At 49.6% G+C, this 9,938-nt stretch overlaps 1 protein-coding gene across 1 annotated transcript; it reads right to left on the bottom strand.

The window, feature by feature from the left end:
- Positions 1-365: 365 nt before the first annotated feature.
- LOC128850625 (olfactory receptor 14A16-like) lies at positions 366-4,210 on the bottom strand. Its single transcript, XM_054055599.1, has 2 exons — positions 3,315-4,210; positions 366-1,769 (listed from the first exon to the last, which is right to left on the bottom strand). The coding sequence occupies exons 1-2, from the start codon at positions 4,208-4,210 to the stop codon at positions 1,730-1,732; spliced, it is 936 nt and encodes a 311-aa protein (XP_053911574.1). The 3' UTR covers positions 366-1,729.
- Between the last annotated feature and the right edge of the window lie 5,728 nt (positions 4,211-9,938).

A 9,938-nucleotide genomic window follows, 5' to 3' on the forward strand; every position in this document is an offset into this window, starting at 1 on the left:
GGAGGAGACCAGGCTAGTTGGGAATGAGCCTGGAAGTGGGAAACCGGTGGCTGAGAAATGGTGTGCTGGAGAGGACCACCAGTTCACCACAACAGGGCAAGTGAGGGCGAGTACAAGTGGGGACAGTAAGGATGAAACTGGGTCTGTGGAATTAGTTATTCCAAGGACCAGTCAATCGAGAATAAACTCTCTTCCCTTTACGAGGGCTGAAGGTTCGTTGGCCCAGCTGAAGTGCATTTACACCAATGCACGCAGCATGGGCAATAAGAAGGATGAGCTGGAAGCTGTTGTAGGGCAAGGTGACTATGATGTCATTGCCATCACAGAAACGTGGTGGGATGACTCACATAACTGGAGTACAGCTATGTTGGGATATAAACTCTTCAGGCGGGACAGGAAGGGTAGGAAAGGAGGCGGGGTAGCCCTCTATGTCAAAGAGTGCTTTGATACTCTTGAACTGGATTACGGTGAGGATGGGATCGAGTGCCTATGGGTTAAAATCAGAGGAGCCCACAAGAAAGGGGACTTTGTGATAGGAGTCTGTTACAGACCACCCAGCCAAGAAGAAGCTGCTGATGAGCTCTTCTATAAACAGCTGGGGACAGTCTCTAAATCTCTGCCTCTTGTCCTTGTGGGAGACTTTAACTTTCCGGATGTCTGCTGGGAGTACAATACAGCAGAAAGGAAACAGTCTAGGAGGTTCCTGGAGTGCATCGAAGACAACTTCCTTGCACAACTGGTTAGCGAACCAACAAGGGAGGGTGCCTTCCTAGACCTGCTGTTTGTGAATAGAGAAGGTCTTGTTGGGGATTTGACGGTTGGAGGACGCCTGGGATTAAGCGATCATGAGATGATAGGGTTTTCAGTTCTAGGTGGGATTAAGAAGGGGGTTAGCAAAACAGTCACATTAAACTTCCAGAGGGCAGACTTTGGCCTGTTCAGAAGGTTGATTAGCAAAGTCCCGTGGGAAACAGTCCTTCAGGGCAAGGGAGCCCACGAGGGTTGGGCGCTCTTGAAAAATGAAATCCTAGCAGCTCAAGAGCAAACCATCCCTGTGTTCCGGAAAAGGAGCCGGCGGGGGGAAAAGCCAGCTTGGTGGAGCAGGGAGATCTCAAGATGCGTCAATAATAAGAAGAAGCTCTATGTGCTCTGGAGGAAAGGACAGGCATCTTGGGTGGACTACAGGGAGGAAGTGAGATCGTGCAGGGAAAAAATCAGGAGGGCCAAGGCCCAACTAGAATTAAAACTCGCTAAGTCTGTGAAAGACAACAAAAAGTCTTTCTACAAGTACATTAACAGGAAAAGGAGGACGAGGGAGAATATCCAGTCTCTAGTGGATGCAGAAGGAATAACAGTGACAGGGGATAAGGACAAGGCTGAGGTACTTAATGCCTTCTTCGCCTCAGTCTTTAATAGCAAAGAAAGTTGTTCCTTCTGTTTACAAATCCAAGAGTTAGAGGGGCAGATTGAGGCTCCCGTGATCCAAGAGGAGGCGGTTAGAGACTTGCTTGCCCAGCTAGACGCCCACAAGTCTATGGGGCCGGATGGGATCCACCCAAGAGTATTGAAGGAGCTGGCGGATGTCCTTTCCAAACCCCTATCCATCATCTTCCAGAGGTCCTGGCTGACTGGGGAAGTTCCACTAGACTGGAGGCTGGCTGATGTTGTGCCCATATACAAGAAGGGTTGCAGAGAGGATCCGGGGAACTCCAGGCCTGTCAGTCTGACCTCAGTGCCGGGGAAAGTCATGGAACAGGTAATCTTGAGTGCTATCATGAAGCACATGCAAGAGAACCGGGTGATCAGGCCCACTCAACATGGGTTTACAAAAGGCAGATCTTGCCAAACTAACCTGATCACCTTCTATGACAAAATCACTCGACTACTGGATGGGGGAAAGGCTGTGGATGTAGTCTTCTTGGACTTCAGTAAAGCCTTTGACACAGTTTCTCACAGCATTCTGCTGCAGAAACTGTCAGCCTCTGGCCTGGACAGGCGCACACTCTCCTGGGTTGAAAACTGGTTGGATGGCCCAGAGAGTGGTGGTCAATGGAGTTAACTCCAGCTGGAGGCCAGTCACAAGTGGGGTTCCTCAGGGCTCAGTACTGGGTCCAACCCTGTTCAATGTCTTTATCAATGACCTGGATGAAGGCATTGAGTGCACCCTCAGCAAGTTTGCAGATGACACTAAGCTGGGAGGAAGTGTCGATCTGCTGGAGGGTAGGGAGGCTCTGCAAAGGGATCTGAACAGGCTGGACTGCTGGGCCGAGACCAATGGCATGAGGTTTAACAAGGCCAAATGCCGGGTCCTGCACTTGGGGCACAACAACCCTATGCAGCGCTACAGACTGGGGGAAGAATGGCTGGAGAGCTGCACAGGAAGAGAAGGACCTGGGGGTGCTGGTTGACAGCCGACTGAACATGAGCCAGCAGTGTGCCCAGGTGGCCAAGAAGGCCAATGGCATCTTGGCTTGTATCAGAAATGGGGTCACCAGCAGGTCCAGGGAGGTGATTCTCCCTCTGTACTCAGCACTGGTGAGACCGCACCTTGAATACTGTGTTCAGTTCTGGGCCCCTCACCACAAGAAGGATGTTGAGGCTCTGGAGCGTGTCCAGAGAAGAGCAACGAAGCTGGTGAGGGGGCTGGAGAACAAGTCTTACTGAGGAGCGGCTGAGGGACCTTGAGTGGTTTAGCTTGAGAAGATGAGGCTGAGGGGACACCTTATTGCTCTCTACAACTACCTGAAAGGAGGTTGTGGAGAGGAGGGTGCTGGGCTCTTCTCCCAGGTGACATGGGACAGGACAATGGGGAATGGCCTCAAGCTCCACCAGGGGAGGTTCAGGCTGGACATCAGGAAAAAAATTTTCAAGGAAAGGGTCATTGGGCCCTGGAACAGACTGCCCAGGGAGAGGGTGGATTCACCTTCCCTGGGACGGGTGGACGAGGTGGACGAGTGGACGGGTGGACGAGGTGCTGAGGGACATGGTTCAGGGAGTGTTAGGAATGGTTGGACTCAATGATCCAGTGGGTCCTTTCCAACCTTATGACTCTATGATTCTATGATTCTATGAATATTCCTTTATTTTGTTGAAACACAGAGAGCGCAGCTTCTCATTTACACAGACAATCAGAAAGAAAAGAAAAGATGGTGAATTAAAAACAGGATGACAACATTACCCTAATTATAAACCAGCAACACCAACAAAAAATACAGAAGCCAGTCTGGGCCTGCCATGAGTTGCATGATAACTGCTATGCAGAAGATGATGAGCAGTTCATTGCTTCAGAGAATCATCCAGATATCAGTTTCCACACTGCATCCTTGAGCTGCTGATTCCTCAAGCTGTAGATGAGGGGGTTCAGTGCTGGAGGCACCACTGAGTACAGAAATGACACCACAATGTCCAGTGATGGAGAGGATACAGAGGAAGGTTTCAGGTAGGCAAATGCTCCAGTGCTGATAAACAGGGAGACCACGGCCAGGTGAGGGAGGCACGTGGAAAAGGCTTTGTGCCGTCCCTGCTCAGAGGGGATCCTCAGCACTGACCTGAAGATCTGCACATAGGACACCACAATGAAAACAAAACAGACAAATGCTACAAAGACACTGACTACAAGAAGCCCAACTTCCCTGAGGTAGAAATCTGAGCAGGAGAGCTTGAGGATCTGTGGGATTTCACAGAAGAACTGGTCCACAGCATTGCCCTGGCAGAGGGACAGGGAAAATGTATTGGCCGTGTGCAGCAGAGCAGTGAGAAACCCAGCGCCCCAGGCAGCTGCTGCCATGTGGACACAAGCTCTGCTGCCCAGGAGGGTCCCGTAGTGCAGGGGTTTGCAGATGGCAACGTAGCGGTCGTAGGACATGACTGTGAGGAGCCAATATTCTGCTGAAATGAAAAAGACATAGAGAAAGACTTGGGCAACACATCCTGTGTAGGAAATGGTCCTGATGTTCCAGAGAGAGTTTGCCATGGTTTTGGGGACAGTGGTGGAGATGGATCCCAGGTCAAGAATGGAGAGGTTGAGGAGGAAGAAGTACATGGGGGTGTGGAGGTGGTGGTCACAGGCGATGGTGGTGATGATGAGGCCGTTGCCCAGGAGGGCAGCCAGGTAGATGCCCAGGAAGAGCCAGAAGTGCAAGAGCTGCAGCTCCCGTGTGTCTGCGAATGCCAGGAGGAGGAACTGGGTGATGGAGCTGCTGTTGGACATCTGCTGCCTCTGGATATGAAACAGTGAACAAAATGAAATTACAATGAAAAGTTAGGGGAGACGTATCTAAGTAAAATCATCAAAGCCATTTCTCACACTGTACGCTTGCCACTGCTTTTCCTTTCACAGCCCTTCCTTCAGCTCCGTGCCTGGAGCCCTGCTCGGTGCCGGCTGACTGTGCTGGGACAAGCAGGGCCTCTGCCCGCTGGCTGCCAGGACTCAGCCCTGCTCTGAGCAGGGGCTCATGGGGACGGTGGGGACAGTTCTGCTGTTGAAATTTGTCAGATAAAACTGCTCCTGGTGCAGAAGGGCTCGGCAGCATCTGCACTCCCAGTGCTAAGACTCCCCAAACACAAAAGTGTTTTAGGGGGAGAGGGTTTTTTTTGCAGCTCACTCCCATCTCAGCTGGAAGTGAAAACCCCTCAGCATCTCTGCTGCACTCACGGAGATCAGAAGGAGTCCTGCGAGGCGAGAGCATTGCCTGTGGCTCAGTGCAGAGGGAGGGGAGCTGCTCTGTCCCTCGCTCTTGTTCCCAGCTGCCCTGGGCTTGTAATTCTCATGTTAACCTAAAAAGCCACCAGGCAGTGAGAGAGGAGAACCCCACTGCCGAGCACTCAATGTCTCACCCTTTCCTAAGGTCTCAGCACCCACTTTCAGCCCAGGACACACACGGCTCATTTAAAAAACTGAAAGCATTTTCTCTCTTGTAGCATCTCTGCCCTTCTCCATGGGGCTTTCAGGTAACACCGAGAGGTGACAGGACAGCTTTGCATCCTGGAGGGAAGTTCACAGCTTGGAAAGAAACCTCAAGGAGATAACTCAGTGTCCTAATGATAGTATCTCACAGTAAGGGAGAGTTAGCTTATTCCTCAGGGCATGACACAGACTGCACTGCCCACAGCCCCACAGATGAGATGAAAGCTTGGACTTTCCATTCCACCTGCATGGCAGGAATCAGAAAATCAGTGCCTGACTCGACTGCTGCAACTCCCATCCCCAAAGAGCCTGGCAGCGAGAACAAGAGAGCAACAACAAGAACACAGGAAAAAGAAGACAGAGAAAAAAAAAAAAAAGAGAGTCTCTTGATAAATTCTCTCTGCCTTCTCCCTCCCTCATCTCTCCCCCTCCCCCCCCAATTTCCCAAGAGTAGGAAAGTGAAAAAGAGAGAAAGAGTTCCTTATCTTTAACAGAATCTCTGCCCTGATCTTTTCCTCTTAGAAATATCCTGAAGGCATTTGGAGCTGTGAGCAGCCCTGACTCACACAGCACCTCCTGAAAGCAGAAAGACCCTCTCCTGCCAGGAGGTGCTTCTTCCCCCCATACCTTCTCTCTGTCCCTCCATGGGGAACTCCCCGGGCAGGCTGAGCACTCACTCTGTTTTTTTCTCTGCTGGAGAAACAGCAAGAGCCCTCCTGACAGATCCCACAGGCTGTGGCTGTGTTGGCTTTAGGAGATCCTTCCAGGAACAGCACCTGCATTGTCCTGCACCCAGAGACTCACCTGGAGAAGGGCTGTGAAGATTTTCTCCAAATGAAGCCTCCTCTTTCCTCCCACCCCACCGTGCCTTTCCCCTCTCTGTGCCTCCCTCCTCTGCCCTCGCTGCCTGCAGGCAGTGCCCTCAGCCCTGCTGGGCTTTGCAGAGGAGCTGCTCCTGCCCAGAGATGGCTCTTTGTAGCGCTGCCCACTTGCCACCAGCTCCCTCCGTGCCAGGAGCCCAGCCCAGCTCAGCAGCAGAGGAGCAGCCCAAGGCAGCCCTTTCTCTGCCCCCTCGGGGCTCCCTCCAGGTGTCCCTGGGGCTCCAGGGGAACCTGCTGAGAAACAGCCTGAAGCCATCCCTCATCTTCCCTCCCTCAGCTGGCAGAGACACTTCTGTCCTGCACTGTCATTGCTCCTGTCAGAAAAAGAGCTGGACAGGAGAAGCACTTTATTTTCTCCCACAATTAGATAGGACAGCAGGAAGGTGACAGGGAATGATCTCGTTTCTCCAAGCTGGGAGCATCGTTTCCATGGAGTGAATTCAGGCATTTCATCCTGGGTATTTAGATCTCGGTGTGGAAAGACACTCAGCTCTCTTCTGTCCCACCCACGTCTCTGTTCTAAGCAAAGCCTTTGCACACACGGGGTCTTGGGCGCTTGGTCCCAGGTTTTCTCATGGCAGGGATGAGGTTGCCTGGTGCCACCGCTGCAGGGCTTCAGCCCCAGTGGGCAGCAATGCCCTCAGCCAGGGGCACAGGCAGGAGGAGCTGGAGCTGTTAGTGCTGGTGACAGAGCTGTTGCTGCTTCAGGAACCCTTAAAGAAGAAACCTATACTGAGTGGCCACTGCTGCATTTAATAAGGGACAGAGGTGATCCTTCCATGATCCTTTTATGACCCACATTTTCTATGAAACTTTTATGACCAGATCCGAGCATAAATGATACTTCCCCACCCCTTCTACCTGACCGTTCTGTGACCCAACTCTTCTATAACCCAACGCTTCTAAAATTTGACACTTCTATAACCCAAGCTTTCTATGACACAATCCTTCTCTTACTCTTCTATGACTTTCTGTGGCCCGACTCCTCTATGACCTGAATAAGCTATGACCCAACCATTCTGTGACCCACCTCTCACATGACCAGGCCTTTCCATGACTCTGGCCTTCCTTGACCCATAACATCTATCACCTAATTATTCTCTGACTATTCTATGATGCAAATTTCAAGGACTCAACTCTTCTATGGTGAAAATCATCTATGCTGCGACACATATGTCTATGACCAGACATTTGCATAACCCAACTCTTCTGGGACCCTGCGATTGAGTGACACTCCTTTGACCTGACCCACTATGATATGAATCCTCCAAACTCCTCTATGACCCAAATCTTATATGAGACACCTTTTCTATGACCTGGTACTTCTATGATAAAGCTTTCTATGACCCAACACTACACCTACCTTCCAAACCACACTCTTCTATGAGCCGACTCTTCTGTCATCCCACTCTTCAATGACTTCTCTATGTCCCAACTCTTTGAAAACCTGAGTTTTCTGTGAACCAAGATGTCTATGATACAACTCTTCTCTGACCATTCTATATCCCGACTTTTCTATGGCCTAAATTTTCTATGACCAAACTCTTATATGACCTGACACGTCTTGCTCTGACTTTTCTGTTCCCTGACTCTTCTATGACCATTCCATGACAGGATTCCTTTTATGACTCTTCTAGGAGTACACGGTTCTATGACTTGTCTATGACCCGACCCTTCTCTGAACCAACTCTCCTCCAAACTGAACCTTCTCTGACCTTTCTATGACCAAATCCTTGGAGACCCCCAATAAACTTTCACACTTCAATGACTCAACTCTTCCATGACCCAAACATTCTGTAACCCTTTATGACCTCACTCTTCTATGACTCGAGACTTCTATAACCCAGCTCTGCTATGAGACTTCTATGACCCAACCCAGCTATGAGTGACCAAACACTTCTATTAACCATCTCAAACCCAACTCTTCTGTTACTTCTCTATGACCTGACTCTTCTATGACCTGACAGTTCTTGCACTGAAGTGTTCTAATGCTCTTCTATGACTCAACCCTTTTATGACCCTGCCTTTCTATGACTAAACTCTTCTACAACTCCATGGAGCAGTGCGAGAGCCATGGCATCGCACATAACTCTGTAGCCCTTTCTTTGGAATTACATGCAATAACTGCTCCCAGTTTGATTCGGCAGTATGAGAATCATCATGCCACCAGCATCATTGTAGTCAAAGCCAGATCTGCCTTCCCAGGGCTTGGGGGTCAGGGCTTGGCCATTCTGCTTCATCAGGAAAACCCAGGCTTTTCACAGCTGCCTGCACAGTGCCTTTGTCTGCCTGCAATCATGGCCTCCAATTATCGTCCCTAACGAGTCCCTGGGGAGGCTTTGTCAGGAACTGTTCTCACTGAGACCAATTAAGACTTCAAGATAGTTTGAGTTCTACTTTTGACTTCTGGAGAGGTTTCTTCAGCTTCTTCTCAGCAGCTGAGGTTCAAGGACTCATCAGCAAATCCACCCTGGGTCTCATTAAAATACAGAAAGCCTTAACGAGCTCTTTCTCTGCCTGGAGATTCTTCAGGTCTTCAAGCCTTGTACAGCTCCTTGGAGTCACTCTCGGTGTTGTTAAAGAGAAAGATTTTAAAGTCAACCTAAAAAAAAAATAATAATTTTAGTTTATTTCAATACTTTTCAGAATCATAGAATGGTTTGGGTTGGAAGGGACCTTAAGGCCCATCCAGATCGAAACCCTTTGCTATGGGCAGGGACACCTCCACTGGACCAGGCTGCCCCACCCAACCTGGCCTTGAACACCTCCAGGGAGGGGGCATCCACAGCTTCCCTGGGCAACCTGGGCCAGAACCTCACCAGCTTCTTTGTGAAGAATTTCTTTCTACCATCTAATCTGAATCTTCCCACTTCTAATTCAAAGCCATTCCCCCTTGTCCTATCCCTCCATGCCCTTGTTAGGAGACCCTCCCTCAGCCTTCTTGGTGACCCCCTTCAGGTACTGGAAGGCTGCTATAAGGTCTCCCTGATGCCTTCTCTTCTCCAGGCTGAGGAAGTTCCAGGAGAAGATCAATAGTTCTTTGGAAAATCTGCTTTGAAAGGTATGGCATTGGTGGAGGTCTCTCATGAGTGAGGTCAAGCAAGCGTCCAGGTGCCCAGGTCCATCTCCTCAGGGCACTCCTCAGCTGGCCAGGTCTCTGCCCATGCTGCTCTATGGTTCTCCATCTGGGCTGAGCTAAAAATATTGTATTAGGTGAATAAGAAAATATAAAAAGCGACATAACCGAAACCAAATATCAACGCAAATGTATGTGACAGTGATGGTGACCTCACAATGTTCTTCTGCCACTCTCTGTGCTCACTGGTGAGTGGCAGTGACTGTGACCTCACATTGTTCTGCTGCCACACACTGTGCTCAGCTTTGACTTTGACAGTGACCTCACACTCTCCTGCTGCCACCCTATGTGCTCAGACATGACAGTGACACTGAACTCACACTGTCCTTCTTCCACTCTGTGTGCTCAGGGGTGAGTGACAATGATGGTGACCTCACACTGTCCTTCTGCCACCCTGTGTGCTCAGGGCTGATGTTATTTCCTTATCTCTCAGGCTGTGCTCATACACTAAAGCTGTTAAAGTGATTCGCTCAACCGCTCTGTCCACGTGCCTAAAGCTTTATTATGATTCGTTCAACAACGCTGTCCATGCACTACCTGTATCTACTATTTTTCTTGCCAGCTTTCAATTAGATGTTACTTGTTTCACTTCCAAGATTCTTCTCTGGGACTTTCCAGCCTCGTTATTGGAACACAATTGTCTGTTGAAGGTCAATATCCATTTTCTCTGATTCCTCACACCAGCTGTGGACTCCCACAATTCCCCCTTTTTGTATTTGTGCTACAAAAAGTGTCCGGACAGTCCCTTGTAGGGCCCTTTGCAACAAACTGATCAGACACGGCAACATTAATAACACAATTACAACCACAACCAGAATCAACAACCCTGTTTTTATCAGTGATAACAACCATCCTGACAGTCCCCATCCTTTAAACAAGCTATTCGACCGATCTGATCCATCATCTACTTGTAACTTTTTCACCCTTTCTTTTAGAAGCTGAATGCTTTTATGTATTGTTTCCAAATGATCTGACAAACATCCCTGTCTGCCCCGTTAACAGCTATGTCAACATC

Source organism: Cuculus canorus, unplaced genomic scaffold (genome assembly GCF_017976375.1).
Source record: "Cuculus canorus isolate bCucCan1 unplaced genomic scaffold, bCucCan1.pri scaffold_124_arrow_ctg1, whole genome shotgun sequence".
NCBI lineage: Eukaryota > Metazoa > Chordata > Aves > Cuculiformes > Cuculidae > Cuculus > Cuculus canorus.

Bases quoted from the DNA above. Each gene is read 5' to 3' on its own strand.
- LOC128850625 (XM_054055599.1), bottom strand. From the start codon at position 4,210: ATGTCCAACAGCAGCTCCATCACCCAGTTCCTCCTCCTGGCATTCGCA. The intron at 1,770-3,314 runs GTGGAAACTGAT...GCTTCATGATAG, and splicing joins CAGCAGCTCAAGGATGCAGT to CACTCAAGATTACCTGTTCC.